General features: G+C 33.4%; 2 protein-coding genes across 5 annotated transcripts in view; both read left to right on the top strand.

Moving 5' to 3' along the window:
• Positions 1–3,242, top strand: part of LOC145306848 (uncharacterized) — a 78,689-nt gene extending 75,447 nt beyond the window's left edge. For 3 of the 4 annotated variants that reach the window (XM_080149168.1, XM_080149166.1, XM_080149169.1), the window contains 7 exons: positions 54–181; positions 401–470; positions 689–758; positions 880–1,023; positions 1,721–1,839; positions 1,924–2,700; positions 2,827–3,242. In XM_080149168.1, coding sequence (XP_080005294.1) covers positions 54–181; positions 401–470; positions 689–758; positions 880–1,023; positions 1,721–1,839; positions 1,924–2,454 — 1,062 coding nt within the window. In that variant the 3' untranslated portion in view covers positions 2,455–2,700; positions 2,827–3,242. Of the gene's footprint in view, positions 1–53; positions 182–400; positions 471–688; positions 759–879; positions 1,026–1,720; positions 1,840–1,923; positions 2,701–2,826 lie in introns of all 4 variants that reach the window. The other variant, XM_080149167.1, reaches the window with a different exon arrangement.
• A 112-nt stretch (positions 3,243–3,354) lies between these two features.
• LOC145306849 (uncharacterized) overlaps positions 3,355–20,532 on the top strand; it is a 34,489-nt gene continuing 17,311 nt past the window's right edge. Inside the window, exons 1-8 of the mRNA XM_080149171.1 lie at positions 3,355–4,291; positions 4,373–4,429; positions 4,524–4,588; positions 4,674–4,738; positions 4,814–4,882; positions 5,012–5,170; positions 19,271–19,332; positions 19,870–19,928. The gene's annotated coding sequence lies outside the window, so the exon portion shown is untranslated. The remainder of the gene's footprint in view (positions 4,292–4,372; positions 4,430–4,523; positions 4,589–4,673; positions 4,739–4,813; positions 4,883–5,011; positions 5,171–19,270; positions 19,333–19,869; positions 19,929–20,532) is intronic.

Genomic DNA, 20,532 nt, shown 5'->3' with positions numbered 1-20,532 from the left:
AACGCACAGACAGTCATTCTGTTACTTTTTCTTATATCTATTTATGTGTTCAGATGTATGGGCTAGCTGCTCAGCAGCCGCCGCCACCTCTCACCAGCCCCGCCAAGCCGCCAGCAGCCCTGGTGTTTAATGGGAAAAACTTCTCAGTGCGCAGTTTTGATAAGTTGCCAAAACAATTCAGGTTAGTGGCATCTTTAATCCCAGGGATGGAGGGTTCATGGGGGACTGTTAGATTACACTGGTACCCAAAGTTTTTTTTTAACCATGTTATTACTTTAAAGAACTTTTCATACATATTGATGGGCCAGTCAAATAAGTATAATCTATGTATGTTAATCCATCATCCATTGTTCTTATCCCTTAAGATACCTGGGTATTTTATTATTCTTATTTATTGTAGAAAATTTGCTGGTCTTGACAAAACCAACTCAACTGCTGTGAATGAATCCTTGAAAAGCCAGGTTTATCAGGTACTAGCGGTTGCGCCCATAGAAGCATCAATGGGGGGCACTTGAGGGGGGGGAAGGTAAGCTGACCCTCCAATTTCAATTTTTAATGCTTTTGTATTTAAACAGACACAACTCATTACTATGCATAGTTAGTCAGGGCTGTTTGGGTTGGTTGTCTGTTGGTCGTTTTTTTTTACCTGATACCCTTGTTCCAATGTCATTGTGTTTTTTTTTATTAGGGCCTGGATGTTGGAGGTCAGTTGGGACTCAACAGTTTTACTGACAACCATCAACATGGATATAATCAAGGTATGGCACGTGTGCTTAAACAAAATAATGTATAATAAACCTTACTTGGAACTACAAGAAGGGTTATTGTTAAGGAGGACCATATCGGTCCAGTGGTTTAACTAGCATTGCTTTGTTTTAGGATTATATGGTGTGGCTGCAACCACTGTTGATGAAGAAATAACCCTAGCCCCAGATGATGATGATGATGATATTGTAGTATCTCCAGTAACAGTAGTTACCACAGGACCCAGCACAGAACCTTGTGGTGCACCACCACAGCTAGGAAAGTTGGATTCTAAATCATCAACACAATTTCGTTTCTCTCTCCCTCTCTCTATCTCTTACTCTCACTACTATATATCTCTCTCTATCTTTTTTTAAAAGCGAAGCTTTTCTATAATTAGGGTCGGTCCGTCCGTCCGTCCGTCCGTCCGTACGTCCGTCCGAGATAGATAGCTTTTATTCGTTAATTTAGGCAAGTTAGAATTGTCCTATTGATTTCAAACTTTGCATGATGATTCCTGTAGTAGTTGGGTACGATTTAAAAAGCGTAGCAACTCTATAATCATTACCAGAATGTCCGTACGTCCATTTTAAACATGTAGATTTTTTTTACTTTTTTAACAACAAATTTTCAAGTGTTTTAATTATCCGTTTGATCTGATTTTTGGTATATTGATTCCTGGGACAACAAAGAACAATATTATAAGCGAAGCAACTCTATAATCAAGTCCAAAAATATAAGTATGTCCATAAACATTATCCTGTTTTTAAGCAGTTTTTCAACAAATTTACCTACAATTTTGATTCGACATTTATACATTTATGTTCCAATTTTTCAGTTCAGATACTATACAAGTGTTAATGTCCGTTTGTCCTACCGTTTCAGTGCTTCGCTTTTATGGATGTTGTCATCCTTGTTTTCTGGTGTGCAACCCAGTAATACCTACATTATTGTCTCATCCAACTTTCAACTACAGCAGGACACAAACCCGATGCTCTCATGGACGCCATGTCCTTGACTATATTTGATCAAACAGACATCACCACCCAGCAGCCGCCGCAGTTGGACACTGTGGCTGCTGCTGAGCATTTTCAGGTAAACTTTTCATTTTATTTTACATTTTTAACATTACCATCCTGTTACCTTTATATGGAGAGATTAAAAACTTTTTTTTCTCAGGAATTTGTTGTTGAGACTGCTGGAAGCAGTCAAGACCATGATGATACTATGGAACCATCAGCTGCTGCTACTCTAGTACTTTCAGCTGCTGCTACCAATGAACTAGCTACAGCTACAGCCGGTGTTGATGACACTGAAAATACACAGCACAACAACAATGATGATGTAGAAACAGCTATTGTTTCTGCTGCCAGTGTTATTATTACACAAGCAGCAGCTACCCAGCTACCAGCGGAGGCTGCAAATGAAGATGCCGCCATCTTAGAAGATGTTGATGATGCTAAGCAGCAGCCAGTAGTAGTAGCTGTAGCAGCTATTGATGATGATCTAACTGCTGAACTAAAAGATGATAAAACAGCCACTGTACAAGTTAATAATAAAGCAGCTGCAGCCGAGACAGACAGCCAAACAGCTGGCAGCAGCAGCAGCAGTGAGGATATTACTAGTGAAATTAAAGATGGTGAACAAAGTGGTGAAACCACCGCCACAGACACAGACACAACAACCCCAATACAAATGGATTCCCAGTGAATAAAAGTTTTTTTGTTTCTGCTCACTAAGTTAAAGGGTTACAACCAGAAGAAACTAATCCTATTATGAAATATTAAGATCATAGATAAAGGAAAATACAATGTAACCCCCCAATCCCACATATGGTTGAGGGGGCATGGGGGGGGGGGTCGTTAATCCTATTTTTTTTTTACCATAATTGTATATTTATGTAATAATACTTATCATGTCTTATTCATATTTATAAACTAGAAAATAATGGAATAGGTCAACTTAAGATATTTTAGAATCGGGGGGAGGGAGGGAGGGAACATTGGAATGTCTTATCCCTTTAAATCCCTGCTTCAATATTTATGAAAGATTTCTTTATCTTTTCTTGGCCTATTCTTGTAGCTCTAATATAATTGAGTACATCCATGCAATGGTGTACAGTACAGTGTAGTTCATTAGCAGTTTGTAAACACAATCTGTATAGTAAAGAAACCAGTTTTTTCTGCATATTTCAATAGGTATTCAAACAACCATGTGAAATAAAGTTAGAATTAGATTATTTCTAAGAATAATTTAATGGAAGAGGTCATACCTATAAAAAAAACAAAATTGATTTTTATGTTCTTTTTTTAATGTATTTTGTAATGATATCTATAGAAGAAATTACCGAAAATAACATTATAAAATGGATAAGCTAAGTAAAACTGTATAATATGTAACTATTCTCTTTTTATAATGGAATTTTCTGAAAGCCTTTTTGGAACAGCGCTAGCTTTATAAATATTTTGTGCATTTAACATTAAATCATTTGAAAAATATGTGGAATAGTTTTTCTCCTGGAGCAAAGCTTTTCTAACTTGTGTTGTCCGTCGGTCTGTCAGTTTCTGTAATGCTATTTGGGGGAAATGTGGGTTATTTGTATTTTAAATTAGATGACTGACATTTTCATAATATTTTGTAAATATTTATGGAGGGCGTGGACATTTCACTCAGGGAGTAAGGGAGGGGACAATGGATCGAATATTCATTTTTTAAGAGTCTCCGACTTTGGGTACTGGCATAAAGGGAATGTGCAAGAATTCAGCAGGTTCTGACTGACTTTGGTTACTAGCGCATCAATGCCCCGCTAACTAGCTGAGCTAGTTTTGAATATGCAGACAGAAAAATTTGTAATTAGATGACTGGTTCTAACAAATATTTTTCCTGTCATATCATGTGTAGAAACTGTACTGTGATATTTATGTATTAAACTATCTAAGAACCGCTTAAATTTAGGTGCAGTTAAAAATATATGAGAAGGGTAGGTAAGTAAATGATTTTTTTCTTAGAACTAATTTTGATTCTAAATAATATTACTATGATCCCTTTACAATTTTGGTAACGTTTTCTGGATAAATCTGGTTTTCATTGCTTTTCAGCAAAAACTCTTAATTTGAATTAATTGCCAATTGTCCCCACCCTTACTCCCTGCATTTCACTAGTCCCCAAAGTTTAATGTTTTCTCATTTGTTGGCTTAGCAACTTTTTTATTGAATTTTCTCTGGTTGGTTCATTAACCCCTAACTGTCTGGAGGAGGGGGGTGTTGAAGTACTCCCCTGTGCTGGCTTCGCCACAAGCATTCATGTTCCCTATTTTAGAATTCAACAAGAAAGAAAACGTTCATTCCCCCTGGTTAAATGTTCTGTAATATCAAGAAGCCAACCATCCCTCATGTAAAATTATTTTAATTTTGAAAAGATTTTTTTAAATTTTTATAAAAAAAGATTAAATCCATTTCAGAAAGATTTAACAAAACATCAAGACTTTTTAAGCTCCGAGCCACCTCGTTTCTAAACAGCTGGCTAAACAAGGAGAATTCAAAGCAAAGTAAGATTTTGTTACAAAAATCCATTTAAAACTTAATTTTTAATTTAATCCTTCACATGTAAAAAATATTTATTTTTTTAGAATGATTGTATAAACTGTTAAGCTGCTCAAAGTGATCAAAGCCCTAATAATTAATAGGTATACTTTTGTAAAGCAGACATTTATTAAAAAAGAAATTGTTAAAAAATAGTGAAGAAAAAATAAGCCCTCAGCAATAAAGTATTATATTTAGAAAATTGTACCTACTGTTGCTGTGATAGATTGTTGGAACACTAAGAACTTTGTGTTGTTAACAAGGTAAAAAGAAACCAAAATTCAATATGTTTTTGAAATATTATATTAATAAGCTTTATAACAAAGTAAAAAATTATTTAAATTTTAGATTGTGCTGTTATTCTGATTTTATCCTGAATATTGTTGGCCTAGCAGCCTTTAATACCTTTTCTGGTAATTATTTTTTTAAAAGAAAAAGAAATTTTATTTTTTCCAAAAAATCAAAATGCAAAAGTGATTTCATTTTAGTCATAAATCGAGCGCAGTGAGAGTTTGAGTTCAAATTACCACCCCAGGCTCTATAATATACCCCCAGAGGTAAATCATGTTTATTGTAATAATGTTATTTATAAGCTCCGAGAAATTTATGTAATGAATCCAGTCATGCTTGTTTTATACATTTTTAATTTATCTTTCTAAACCTAAAATATTCCCCTTTTATTTTAGTTTTGTGAAAGTTCACGAAGAACATTTTTATTTCAAAGTTGAAAAATGTCAAGCTGTCCACTAAATATGGGGAAATCTGCCTGGTGACGTCCTACACCTGGAGCTGCTTGCTGACCACCAACCGGCAGTAAGGCTGATACAACCCTCCAGAAATCACAGGTTGTACATCCCCCCCCCCCCTCCGGTTTTTTCTGTGTGTTAAAGATAAAGAGCCCAAACTGCGTGACTTTATAAGTATGGGTATGACACATAACTGAGAGTTGGGATTTTTTTAATTTCCGCATCCTGGCGGGCACAGGATGCCAGCAAACCTGGCAGGGTAATTCAGGTAGAGAGCAGAAATATTTTTTGACTTAAAGCATTTTATCTTACCGAATTATTAAAATATCCTCTAGTACATCCTCATGTGAAATACAGGTTCCAGGTATGATCCTGCAGGTCTTGATCTTCCATGTCTCCAGAAATCTTTAAAAGGCTCCTGTGACAGCAATTTTTTACTTAGAGACTTGAAATTTTAAATTTAGGATTTTCTTATAAGTCTACAAAACATTAAAATTTCATAATGATCCGCCGACTGCGACTGCCAAGTATAGCTGAGCTTCGACCGCCGAAATTTATGTTTAGAGAATTTTTATTTAAAATTTACATAAATATAAACATTTTCTGAAAAATTGTTTTTCTAGCTTCAAAAATATGAAAATGACAGCCTTTTGAAATTTTTAAGTTAAAAAGGACCTAAAAACCAAGGTTGTTAAATAAAAGGGTCATGGAAGCGAAAATTGACTTCAAGTCGGAAATTCATTAATAAACAGGGGATTTCCACAAAAATTTAGCCCTCTAGCTCTAATAGGAACTAAGATAATAGCCCGCCCCCCCCCCCCACCGATGAAAAGAAAGATGGGGGAGTTGACCTCCCCTATCTTTCTATTTTATTTTCAAAATGGGAAAAAGATAAAGAAAACCCTACCAAGAATGTATTGGTCCACTGGCTAGAGAGATTTTTTGTTTTGTTTTTTAGCCTGTAGATGCCAAAGGCAAGGGCTTAAAAAACTTGTTATAATCTGATGACTTTACATTTTAATATTCATAGATAACTGAACATATTACAATGCTAGACATTTTTTTATACTTGCTAGACATAGTTTTTTCGTATGGCAGAAAACCGGTTCTAATCCACTGCATATTAATCGGTTTTGAATGTATAAAATATTTATTTGACTGTGTCAGGTATTTGCTGGGATGATGAAGTATTCTATGGATATCAACACCAATCATTGAAAAATAATATTTATTTTGTGTAATACAGTTAGGGAGTTGAATCCATTTTTATAGAAGCAGAAATATAATCTATGATTATGGTTTGGACCCTCTAAAACTGTAATCTACCTTTCCACTTTCCCCTCTCTTGGTGAAGATATCTTCAACGCCGATACGATTTTTAAAATGTAAGATTCTACTTTCCCTTCTCTTGGTGAAGATATCTTCAACGCCGATACGATTTTTGAAATATAAGATTCCACTTTCCCCTCTCTTGGTGAAGATATCTTCAACGCCAATACGATTTTTGAAATTTAAGATTCCACTTTTGCCTCTCTTGGTGAAGATATCTTCAACAAGAGAGACAAAAGTGGAATCTTATATTTCAAAAATCGTATCGGCGTTGAAGATATCTTCACCAAGAGAGGGGAAAGTGGAAGGGTAGATTACAGTTTTAGAGGGTCCAAACCATAATCATAGATTATATTTCTGCTTCTATAAAAATGGATTCAACTCTCTAACTGTAATAAACAGCTTTACACGGATATAAAATGTACAACTATGTACAACTATTCCAGTATGGCTTTGAAACCAATTAATATCAGCTGGATTAAAACTGGTTCTTTTCTATAAATATAAAATTTACAATCATAAGATTAAAACCATTTTTATATCCGCGGAAAGCTGTTAATAATATAATTCGAAAAATAACTATTCCAGAGTGGCTTTGAAAGCAATGAATATCCGCTGGATTAGAACTGGTTCTCAGCCATACTGAAAAATCATGTATAGCATAGTATTATATCCAGTTTTCTATAAATATAAAATTTACAATCATAAGATTAAAACCATTTTTATATCCGCGGAAAGCTGTTAATAATATAATTCGAAAAATAACTATTCCAGAGTGGCTTTGAAAGCAATGAATATCCGCTGGATTAGAACTGGTTCTCAGCCATACTGAAAAATCATGTATAGCATAGTATTATAGACGATTTTCCACGAAAAGTTAAATAAAAATTATAAAAGTTAAACCAGTTTTTCATTTTGATATCCGCGGAAATCTGTCTAAAATTCGATAAATTTTATTATATATTAAAACTCTTGGTATTGTTTTATTTAATTTTGATCTGCTGATTCATTAAGTACTTTTGAAACATTTCAACCAATAATTTTATTCTAAAGAATGGTTTCTTTTTGTCAGAGTTGAGGATTTTTTATCATTTTATCGTCCATTGTCTTATTCCTTAAACCAATTAATATCCGCTGGATTAGTACTGGTTCTCAGCCATACTGAAAAATCATGTATAGCATAGTATTATATCCAGTTTTCTATGAACATAAAATTTGCAATCATAAGATTAAAATCAGTTTTTTCAGCCCCGCATTTTATATCCGCGGAAAGCTGATAATAATAACTATTCCAGTGTGGCTTTGAAACCGATGAATCTGCTGGATTAGAACTGAAAAATCATGTATAGCATAGTATTATAGAAAATTTTTCCGCAAATAAAAGAAACAATAAGTCAATACCACTTTTTCATTTTAATTTAATATCCACGGAAAGCTGTCTGTAATTCGATGAATATTATTATATACTAAAACTCTGGGTACTTATTTTATTTTGATTTGTTGGTTCATTAAGTACTTTTGAAACGTCTCAACTAATAATTTTATTCTAAAGAATGGTTTTTTTGTCAGCATTATTTTTTATCAATTTATTGTCTGATGTCTTGTCCTTAAAATCAATTAATATCCGCTGGATTAGAACTGGTTCTTAGTCATACTGAAAAATCATGTATAGTTCAGTATTACAGACAATTTTCTCTAAAAATAAAACAAAACAATAGAATTAGTTCCAGTTTTGTTAACAAAATAGTTCTATAATTCAATAAATAATATAAACTTAAATTTATATTTCATTTGCTAAGTATATTTGCGATTACTTTTATTTAATGAAATCTTCTAATTTTTAACATGTACAAAACGGCCTGCTGTATTGCATCAAGATCCATGACAGATCTATATAGGAAATAAATGTCTATAAATTAGCTCAAGTCTTCCAAGAAATATATGTTTAAAACTTATAGTGCTCCAATAATCCATAATAAAATCCCATTGGCCAGAACGATAAGACCCATTATTTTACTCTATTAAAAATAAATTCATTTTTTTCATTTCATGTTGCTATTTACATTATATTGAAGTATTTTTTATTTCTAATCATGAAAAAGAAAATTTAAATTTATAATATAATAAATTTAAGAAAACTCTGTTTTAAAAGAATTCGATTGTGGCGACACTTTGTGTGTTCAAATATTAAACTAAAATTGTAGTAATCATATTAACCCTTTGGTGATGGTATTGTAAAGTAAAAAATATAATTTAAAAAAACTTTTTAAAATCATTTAAATTATTAAATATTTACTTTCTTTAAATAGTAATGCCGGGTGAGGAAAATAGATTTATTGAGAAATAGATATGCATATAGAAAACTAGCCAATAGGGAGATAGTGATATCGAGCAAACTCTAGTCACTATAAATAAAAGCATTGTTTTAAGGGGGGGGGCCCGGGGGGAAGTTTGTACACTTATAGGAAATGAAATTCAGTATCAAAGTTTGGGAGGGACGTGAAGGCTTGTTTTTAAAGTTATCAACCTAATTCTTTTTGTAAAATCTCTTATATGACTGGATGTACACGGAAAACTTTGAAAATTGAATTTTGGTACTTTCCTTCAAGAGGCTAGTGGAGCAAAAGACCCCCCAAAACACTAAAAATATGAGTTCTGAGCTTATTTTTAGAGATATCAACCTAATTTTTTAAATGAAAACTTTTTAAAAATAACTGAACTTAGTAACCATTACACATTTCATTTTGGGACTTTCCTTCTAGGGGCTTGTGGAGCAAGAGACCCCCCAAAACTAAGAGAAGGAGTTCTGAGCTTATTTTTGAAGATATCAACCTGATTTTTTTCAAAGAAAACTTTTTAAAAATAACTGAACTAAGTAACTAATACACATTTCATTTTGGGACTTTCCTTCTAGGGGCTTGTGGAGCAAGAGACCCCCCAAAACTAAGAGAAGGAGTTCTGAGCTTATTTTTGAAGATATCAACCTGATTTTTTTCAATGAAAACTTTTTAAAAGTAACTGAACTTAGTAACCATTACACATTTCATTTTGGGACTTTCCTTCTAGAGTCTTGTGGAGCAAGAGATCCCCCAAAACTAAGAATAGGAGTTCTGAGCTTGTTTTGAAGATATCAACCTGATTTTTTTAAAGAAAACTTTTTAAAAATAACTGAACTAAGTAACCATTACACATTTCATTTTTGGACTTTCCTTCTAAGGGCCTTGTGGAGCAAATGACCCCCCAAAACTAAAAATAGAAGTTCTGAGCTTATTTTTGAAGATATCAACCTGATTTTTTTAAAGAAAACTTTTTAAAAATAACTGATCTAAGTGACCATAACACATTTCGTTTTGGGACTTTCCTTCTAATGGCTTGTGGAGCAAAAGACCCCCCAAAACTAAAAATAGGAGTTCTGAGCTTATTTTTAAAGATATCATCCTGAATTTTTTAAAAGAAAACTTTTTAAAAATAACTGATCTAAGTGACCAGAACACATTTCATTTTGGGACTTTCCTTCTAAGGGCTTGTGGAGCAAAAGACCCCCCAAAACTAAAAATAGGAGTTTTAAGCTTATTTCTAAAGATATCAACCTGATTTTTTAAAGGAACTTTTTTAAAATAACCGAACTAAGTAACCTTTACAGATTTAATTTTGGGACTTTCTTTCTAGGGGCTAGTAAAGCAAAATACCCCTGAAAACCATAAATATTAGTTCTGAGCTTATTTTTAAAGATATTAGGTAAGCTGATTTATTAAGGAAAACTTTTTTCATTTAACTGAACTACGTAGCCACAACAGATTTGCTAAAAATCAGGTTGATATCTTTAAAAATAAGCTCAGAACTCATATTTTTGGTGTTCTTGCTCCACAAGCCCCTAGAAGGAAAGTCCCAAAATGAAATGTGTAATGGTTACTAAGTTCAGTTATTTTCAAAAAGTTTTCTTTGAAAAAAATCAGGTTGATATCTCTAAAAATAAGCTCAGAACTCCTTTTCTTAGTTTTGGGGGGTCTCTTGCTCCACAAGCCCCAACAAGGAAAGTCCCAAAATGAAATGTGTAGTAGTTACTTAGTTCAGTTATTTTCAAAAAGTTTTCTTTGAAAAAAATCAGGTTGATATCTTAAAAAATAAGCTCAGAACTCCTTTTCTTAGTTTTGGGGGGTCTCTTGCTCCACAAGCCCCTAGAAGGAAAGTCCCAAAATGAAATGTGTAATGGTTACTAAGTTCAGTTATTTTTAAAAAGTTTACATTTAAAAAATTAGGTTGATATCTCTAAAAATAAGCTCAGAACTCATATTTTTAGTGTTTTGGGGGGTCTTTTGCTCCACTGGCCCCTTGAAGGAAAGAACCAAAATTAAATTTTCAAAGTTTTCCGTGTACATCCAGTTATATAAGAGATTTTACAAAAAGAATTAGGTTGATAACTTTAAAAACAAGCCCACACGTCCCTCCCAAACTTTGATACTGAATTTCATTTCCTATAAGTGTACAAACTTCCCCCCCCTTAGTTTAAAAATAAATCTACTGCTGTTTTCTTATTCTTCATACATAATAGGATGAAAACATTCATAAAAGCAAAGCCCGAAACGGTATGACAGAGTGTCAGAACTGAAAAATCCAAAATAAATGTATAAAATTGAAAGTAAATTTGTTGAAAAACTGCTTGATACAGGATATTTTTTATTGACATATTTACATTTTTAGGATTTGATTATAGTGTTACTTCGCTTTTACTATTGTACTTTGTTGTCCTAGGAATTAGTATTCCAAAAAATCAGATCAATCGGATAATTATATCATATAAAAACTTATTGTTAAAAAACAGTTCAAAATCGTCTTATTTAAAATGGACCATTCTGGAAATGATAATAGAGTTACTACGCATTCTGAATCGTACAGGAATTACCATGCAAAGTTTGAATTCGATGGGACAATTTTAACATGCCTAAATTAGCAAAAAAAGCCATCCGTCCCGGACAGACGGACCCATATTATGGAAAAGCTTTTAACAAGAATGACAACATCCATAACAAGAACAGAAATTAAAGATTATTTATCCAGATATAAAGATTTTTTTACAATAGGCACACAAACAGATGTTGCTTATTGGTCATGTAAATGTTCTCTTCATATGGTGTTTCAAGAGGCCTCGAGGGGCGTAGCCGCTAGTACATTATAATTTTCAAATCAATATTTGTAATCTTTTCAGAAAATAATCATTGAATATATTCTTTGTTTTTGAAGTCTAGCTATTTTTAACTGGAATAAGTCTGTCTGTCGGTCTGTCTGTCTAATTGTTTGTCTGTGTGTTTGTTTGACTGTCTGTTTGTCTGCCTGTTTGTCTGTCTGTTTGTCTGTCTGTTTGTCTGTCTGTTTGTCCGTCTGTTTGTCTGTCTGTTTGTCTGTCTGTTTGTCTGTCTGTTTGTCTGTCTGTTTGTCTGTATGTTTGTCTGTATGTTTGTCTGTCTGTTTGTCTGTCTGTTTGTCTGTCTGTTTGTCTGTCTGTTTGTCTGTCTGTTTGTCTGTCTGTTTGTCTGTCCGTTTGTCTGTCTGTTTGTCTGTCTGTTTGTCTGTCTGTTTGTCTGTCTGTTTGTCTGTCTGTCTGTTTGTCTGTCTGTCTGTTTGTCTGTCTGTTTGTCTGTCTGTTTGTCTGTCTGTTTGTAGGTCTGTTTGTCTGTATGTTTGTCTGTCTGTTTGTTTGTATTACTGTTTGTCTATCTGTTTGACTGTCTGTTTGTCTGTTTATTTTTTCATCTGTTTTTTTGTTCGTCAGTCTAGAGTTTGTATGTTTGTAGGTCTGTTTGTAGGTCTGTTTGTCTGTATGTTTGTCTGTCTGTTTGACTGTCTGTTTGTCTGTCTGTTTGTCTGTCTGTTTGTCTGTCTGTTTGTCTGTCTGTTTGTCTGTCTGTTTGTCTGTCTGTTTGTCTGTCTGTCTGTTTGTCTGTCTGTTTGTCTGTCTGTTTGTCTGTCTGTTTGTCTGTCTGTTTGTCTGTCTGTTTGTCTGTCTGTTTGTCTGTCTGTTTGTCTGTCTGTTTGTCTGTCTGTTTGTCTGTCTGTTTGTCTGTCTGTTTGTCTGTCTGTTTGTCTGTCTGTTTGTCTGTCTGTTTGTCTGTCTGTTTGTCTGTCCGTTTGTCTGTCTGTTTGTCTGTCTGTTTGTCTGTCTGTTTGTCTGTCTGTTTGTCTGTCTGTCTGTTTGTCTGTCTGTCTGTTTGTCTGTCTGTTTGTCTGTCTGTTTGTCTGTCTGTTTGTAGGTCTGTTTGTCTGTATGTTTGTCTGTCTGTTTGTTTGTATTACTGTTTGTCTATCTGTTTGACTGTCTGTTTGTCTGTTTATTTTTTCATCTGTTTTTTTGTTCGTCAGTCTAGAGTTTGTATGTTTGTAGGTCTGTTTGTAGGTCTGTTTGTCTGTATGTTTGTCTGTCTGTTTGACTGTCTGTTTGTCTGTCTGTTTGTCTGTCTGTTTGTCTGTCTGTTTGTCTGTCTGTTTGTCTGTCTGTTTGTCTGTCTGTTTGTCTGTCTGTTTGTCTGTCTGTCTGTTTGTCTGTCTGTTTGTCTGTCTGTTTGTCTGTCTGTTTGTCTGTCTGTTTGTCTGTCTGTTTGTCTGTCTGTTTGTCTGTCTGTTTGTCTGTCTGTTTGTCTGTCTGTTTGTCTGTCTGTTTGTCTGTCTGTTTGTCTGTCTGTTTGTCTGTCTGTTTGTCTGTCTGTTTGTCTGTCTGTTTGTCTGTCTGTTTGTCTGTCTGTTTGTAGGTCTGTTTGTAGGTCTGTTTGTCTGTATGTTTGTCTGTCTGTTTGTTTGTATTACTGTTTGTCTATCTGTTTGACTGTCTGTTTGTCTGTTTATTTTTTCATCTGTTTTTTTGTTCGTCAGTCTAGAGTTTGTATGTTTGTAGGTCTGTTTGTCTGTCTGTTTGTCTGTCTGTTTGTCTGTCTGTTTGTCTGTCTGTCTGTTTGTCTGTATGTTTGTCTGTCTGTTTGTCTGTCTGTTTGTCTGTCTGTTTGTCTGTCTGTTTGTAGGTCTGTTTGTCTATATGTTTGTCTGTCTGTTTGTTTGTATTACTGTTTGTCTATCTGTTTGACTGTCTGTTTGTCTGTTTATTTTTTCATCTGTTTTTTTGTTCGTCAGTCTAGAGTTTGTATGTTTGTAGGTCTGTTTGTCTGTCTGTTTGTCTGTCTGTTTGTCTGTCTGTTTGTCTGTCTGTTTGTCTGTCTGTCTGTTTGTCTGTATGTTTGTCTGTCTGTTTGACTGTCTGTTTGTCTGTCTGTTTGTCTGTCTGTTTGTAGGTCTGTTTGTCTGTATGTTTGTATGTCTGTTTGACTGTCTGTTTGTCTGTATGTCTTTTCATCTGTTAGTTTTTTTGTCTGTCTTTCTGTCTGTCTGACTGTGTATCTGTCATCCATCAGTCTAGAGTTTGTATGATTGTCTGTCTTTCCATCTACATCTCAGGAAAAAGCCAAAGAACTAACCACTTTTTAATTGATAAAATCTGAAAATCACGAAACCTTTATTTTGTTTTTATTAAAATTTTAATAAAATTTGAAGAAAATATTCAGTGATATCATTGACTAGTTAACAATTAAATTAAAAATATGACTGATCCTTTAAGTTTTGATCCTCCAGGAAACTTTTAACGGATCCTGAGCGACTTAAAATTTAAGCAAGAAATACATCGCCCTAACTACTGAAAGACTGCCACTACATAAGAAGACCCAACACCCAAAATTTGAAGACTCCAGCATCAATAACAAAAAAGTTATAATCATTTCAGAATGACATTTCAAGAATATAAAAGTTTGAAGTTTTATCACATTTCATGATTTAGAAATTAAATTATGTTGCCTAGAATCAAAATTAAAAGCTTATTTTCAGCAGAAAGTTAGGTTGCTTAAAACTCAATTCATTTTTCCAATAAAACCAAGGATCTAAAGAGATATGACAATGGCCGACAAATTGATGAATATCCCCAATGATTATATAAAAAATTACCTAATCTGTAGATTAACCTTAGTGGTTGAAAGGGTTGAACACGCAACTTAAGGAATCAACCAAAAGTCTACAAAGTTGTTAATACAACGAATAAGAAAACGTTATTATAAAACTTTGGGGACTAGTGTAATAAAAAGTTTATTGTCCCCTCTGTCTCTGAATAAAAACACCCATTTTCATAGTCAAAGTATTAGGTCTAATTTTGGCAGTATTTTAGCAGTTAGAGCAGTTTTTGGGAATAGTCCCTTTCGTAACATCGCCCCATAAGGGGCGATTCGGCATATTTTTAAAATGGCTTTTTATAGGTTATTTTAGGTTAGGTTAGGTTATACTGGGTTAGGTGATTGCTCCACAGGGTTAGGTAATTGGCCCCGCAGGCTTAGAGCCGCCCGCAGGGGCTAGAAATAGGAGAAAAGCTACTGTGAAAAATACAAAGAATCGCCCCTTAAGGTGCAATGTTACGAAAGGGAATATACCCCGGTGTATTTATTGCAGGCTTCCCTTAATTTAAACTTATATGTCTACACAACAGATCTATGGTCTCCACAACATATTAAAGTTATGTGAAGAGGTTTTCACTGCCAACAGCTGGAAATATAAAATTCAAAATAGGACCGGGCTAGAAATAGGAGAAAAGCTAAAGTGAAAATACAACAAAAACTGCTACCTTGTTATCTTTCCATGATCCAAGTTTTTTAGCCTGTAAGTTTCAGAAAATTTTTCTTCCCCCCCCCCCCCAAAAAAAAAGGAAATTTTGAAATTGATAGGACAGTTCTAACATGTCTAACTAAAGTAACTATAAGAGTTATAAAGGTGCGGCAAGGGGCCTGACTGTTAAGGTTTAATTGTAGAAAAGTTGTGCTTTTAATAAGAATATGATATTTAAAAAGTTAAGCTAATTAAAAAGGACTGTCAGACAACTTTTTAACACTGGGAATAATATTGACACATATGTAGAAGAAACAGAAATAGCTTTATTTTTTTCCCCATATCCCGTAAAATTAGGTGCAAAGCTTCCTGTCCAATGCGCTTATTAGGTCAATCTGTACTTAACCCTTAGCATTTTCTGTGCATGAAAGTTAGAGGGCTACAACTGAGTGGCTTCTTAATTATTGGTATGACACATAACTGAGAGTTTTTTATACCCGTTATAATTTTGCAAGATCTTTGGTATGATGTGGATTAAATTTGGCATCCTTCCAATTAATTCCATTGACACTTTAAATAGGTGCTGTAAGTAATTTACACTTCAACCTAATGGAGGACAAGAAAAGGTTGCGTGATTTTTGGGCAAGAGGTTCTTGTGACTGTTATATCAACCAAAGCATGACACTGTATAGGCAATGACTTTTCAATCAACATAAGTTCCAAGTATGACTTCCAAAAGCCACTAGTTAGCTACTACACAATGCTAGTACACAAGGACTTTTCAGTTAACCTACATTTTTGATCACTAGTGCACCATGCCAAGGACCACCCATCCATACCTGATTTAGGGCTAAGGCTTCCCCCTTGCTCTTGCTTCAAATCTCTAAAGAGCAGCAGTAGGAACTAACTTTTCAATCTTTAGAATTGATGCAGTCTAGGGACTCAAACAGATAATGGGACATAAAACCATTGAGATATATCTGTGGATATCCGTTAGTCAATCCATGTTTTTTTGTGCTTCGCTATGGGTATTGTCAATGTCATCCTTGTTATTTCAATTAATTCATTTTTCTTATTGTTTTTGTACTCCTTTTCTTCTTGTATTTTCATTTTTTAGCTAATTTATGTTGTGTTCAGGTTATTTGCATAGATTTTAAAAGGGGGAGGGAGAGAGATGGGTCACCGTGTTCCAGAAAAGCCAAAAAATGACAAAAAATCATAGAGAGTGTATATTTAAAAATTTAGATTAAATTTTATTTAAATAGCAATAAGTATCCATATATCTTTCAATATAATGGCGAAATTTTAAATATCCCCGTCCTGGCTGGCACAGGATGCCAGCAAACCTGGCAGGGTCATACAGGTAAAGATCAAAAATATTTTGTTTGCCTTAAATTAAGCATTTTAAGTTACCAGATACTAAAATATCCTATACTAGTACATACGAATATGAAATTTAAGTGTTTAAGTATATTTCAGGGTCCAGGTATGATCCTGCAGGTCCTGTTCCCTCAGAAATCTTTAAACAAATCTTGAGACTGCAATTTTTGACATATAGACTTCAAATTTTAAACATAAGCTTTTCTAACAAGTATATATGACCTACTGAAATTATATGAAAATCTGCCGCCGTTTTCCCGCCGATCGCCGCCGCCGAAATTTATATTTTGAGATTTCTAATCTAAAGTCCTATTTTTTATTTATTTTCTGTGTGTATAAGTAGGGAGGGAGGGGACAATGGGCTGTTTATTATAATAGTCCCCAAATTCACAAAATAGCGTTTTCTTATATGTAGGCATAACAATTTGTGGGACTTTTATTGAATTTTGTTATGGTTTATTAGTTATGTGTTCAAACGTTTCAATCACTAATTGTAATTTATAGAAGGGGGAATTTTGTGTATTAGCATTGGGAATGTACATTAATTTCTCGGCCATTGTCTAATCCCTATAAATCTCTGATATGTAAGACTTTCATTTTATTTTTAATTTACTTGAAAGGAAGCATTTTCTATCTTAAACAATACAAATTCTACTTGTCTTTTTTTAAGTATGAAAGCACCTTTGGAAAAAGGTTGCTTAATATAAGTGTGAAGGGAGTAAATAATGCTAACGAATTAAATAAGAATATATATTTGAACTAGGAAACCACATAAATTTTTTTAAACTTCTAGCTTTAATGGGTTCAGATGTGGATATAAGTGGGGCGTTCCCCCCCCCCCTCCCCCCCCTCTCCAATAAAAAGGTAAAATGGTTCAGGTAAAAGCCTAGACATTTAGGAATAATCTTTTTAAAAAACTTTTCTTTACTTTTAGTTTAATTGAATATGTGTTGGAAATAAGTAGAAAAATAAATTACTTTTATATCATTAAAAATTGTTTTTTTTTGATAGACCCAGTATCTTTGGGGCCTAAAAAAACAAACTTCGCATACATTCGCATACACAGGGTAAAGTTCTCTGATATTATACATACATCTAATATTACCGTGTAAGAGGATTTGCTTGCGCTCTTTTGCGCTTAGGAGATCTGGAACCAAACGTAAAATTTTCATTAAAAGAAAATTGTCTATTTTACAGAAATCGAGTATGCTAAAAAAACCATCTACAATTACAACAAAAAATGGAGATTTGACTTCTTTTAAAGGCTAAACGTATAAATTATTACATACTGATTCCAAAAATATATAATACTTAAAAATAGCTTTAAAAATAAAGGGTCCACGCTGATTTGAAATGTAGTTTAGTTGACCTTAAAAATAGTTGTTTACAATGATGAAAAGGAACTTAATTCCATACCTCTGGTATAATTACACATACAATTCTTATTTTTCATAGTAAAGAGCTAACTCTTTCGGCTTTATTTCCAAAAACTTGTGTATATTACTAAACAATTGTTTAAAAGTGTATTTTCCAAAATGTAAAATACGATTTTTTGTCACTCGCTGGAACATAGTGTGGGTGTTATCTCCCCTCCCCTCAAACCTTTAAAACCTATCATTTTATCCCCCTTAGGCATACAGACCCTTGCAATATAAATATAGAAACAATATAGTAAAGCTTTGCTATATTAAATAATGAGAGATAAGGATTTTTAAACAGAGTTTAGTTGTGTTTTAAATTTCTTCTGTGCATCAAAGTTATTCAATTTTTTCATGTGATGTGAGATAAGAAATATTAGGTAATTATAACAAGGGCATAGCCATCATATTTAAATAGGGAGGGGGGGGGGCAAATATTTAATTGATAGACAATAAATGAATCTATCCCTAAAAGCTTAAGCTGATATTATGCTTTAAATAGTCTATTGAAAAGGAGAAATATGGGGTTTTTGATTGATAAATAGTCTCTAGTAAAATATAAGTATACAAAGTGATCAATATTTTTGAAGGATACTAGTGCCTTCGCCCCTACAGGTGACTGGAAAAGAAAGTCCACCATTTTTTTTAACAATTAAACAATCTTATTAATCTTATATAAAAGTAAGAGGATGAAGTGCTGAAGTATCTCTCTTACCAATATATTGATATGGTTCTCCTTTACAATGTAGCTTCTCTAGGTCATGGGAGGGTTTGTTTGGAAATATTTTGGGGAAATCTTTTCTAGAAAAAATGCCCCCCAACCCAACAAAGTTTTAATTTCTTTTCAAAACTAAAGTTGAAAATAGACGGAGGTACTAACCCTCCCCCCCCCCATTTAAAGTGTCTTGAGAGGCCTCTAGGAGCAATGCTGCATGTAAAAGTAGTAGGATTTCTGTGAATCTGTCCCACCTAAAGTGTCCTCAGTTGCTTCTGGGAGCATAGCTGCATGTCATTATAAAAACGTAACAGAATGTCTGCAAGACTCTAAGTCTAGCTGCTGAACCGATATGGCTCTTCTTTACAATTCAGCTTCTCAAAGGTTCTTGAGTACTGCCACCATCCCAAGAGAAATCACCCCTTGAAAAAAAAATATTTTAACTTTTTGTAGTTCCTTTGGCAACTTGGGGGTAAATCTGATATAATAACCTACACCAATTTTTTTTTTTTTTTTTTTTGGGTGGGGGGGGAGAATACAGAGTTTTAAAATGCCTTTAATAAAATTCTTTTCCTTAAAATCAAACCGTTATTAAATTTAAATTCTTTATCTTATTCATAAATTATTTTATCCATTGCTAAAAATATTTGATCTATCAATTTGACAAAAGTTGGGAATCAAATGATGAAACAGGAAATTTGTTGTAATAAAATTATATAATTGTTGTAGGTGTCATAAGAGAGTTAGTTGGAAATTGTTTCTTCTTTTGCCAATTTTGGCCCTGAAGCCAGGTAAGCTTTATAAGAGCAATTCTTTTTATATTTGCAAATTTAATTAGAAATGAAAATTAACAAGATATTCAATTTTTACTTGTTTAGGGGGGGGGAGAAGGGTTTGTTGTAAAAGGCTAAAAAATTACTAATTGCTTTTTGTAGATAGAGTGGTAAAGGGATAATGAATTATTTAAAAATTTAGGATATATTTTCAAATTTAAGTAATATCTTTAAACTGTATTTCAGTAATATTTCTTTATGAAACATCTAAAATCTATTTTCAAGTGACCACCTAGTGTAGATACACCCTCTTACAGTTGGAAATTATATTTTTTTCTAATTGTAGAACCACACTGACACAAACTTGGAAAGGTTTTTATAGATTCAATAAAATTTTATTTTTTTGAACCTAGTAAAAGTGTCTGACTCTGATTGTGAAAAAAAATAGCAAATGAGAGGCCAGTATACACTGTAATTGACCAATGGTAAAATTTATAGTGGCCTCTCATTGGGTAATAATCAGAGTCAGACACTTTTACTAGGTTCATTTTTTAGGTTTATAAATTGGATATCATAAGAGAAACTTTGCCTGCCAAGAACATTTTGTATAAAGGGTAATTCTTATTTAATTATAACCAATAACCTTCAATATTTAATTATAACCTGAAATGTAAAACAATGCTATACTATTAAAGAAATTAAGTATACAGATAAAATTTCGGATCAAGTCAAGCTGAATGTGCCAATGGCAACAAGTAAAACAGAGCGTGCCAATATTCCCCCTAGTCAAGTAGAGTATGCCAATATTCCCCCAAGTCAAGTAGCGTGTGCCAATATTTCATCAAGTAAAGCATAGTATGCCAATAGTTTATCAAAAGTAGAAAAGTTACGAAAATTAGCCTAAAACCATTAAAATTTCAAAATAAAAGATCTCACGATGGACTGTTATGATTCTTCTTTCAATAAAGCTTCTTATTGGTCCTTCAAAATACCATGATTTTGTTACATAGTTTTTCTTTTTAAAACTTAAATGTAAAGGAGATTTTCAGCTCTCTCCTTCCCTCAAATGCCCCTAGAGACATCGAGAGTGGGGCGGGGGTGAAGCCGCTAGTATATATACATAAATTATTTCAAAATTCTAGGAAAAGCATATCTTGATAAGTAAAGCAGAGTATGCCAATATTCCCCCTAGTAAAGCAGAGTATGCTAATATTCCCC

This window comes from Acartia tonsa, chromosome 15 (genome assembly GCF_053477335.1).
Source record: "Acartia tonsa isolate MP-2025a chromosome 15, ASM5347733v1, whole genome shotgun sequence".
Classification (NCBI taxonomy): domain Eukaryota; kingdom Metazoa; phylum Arthropoda; class Copepoda; order Calanoida; family Acartiidae; genus Acartia; species Acartia tonsa.
Note: the sequence above shows the minus strand (reverse complement) of the source record. Positions and strands in the feature narration are given on the sequence as shown.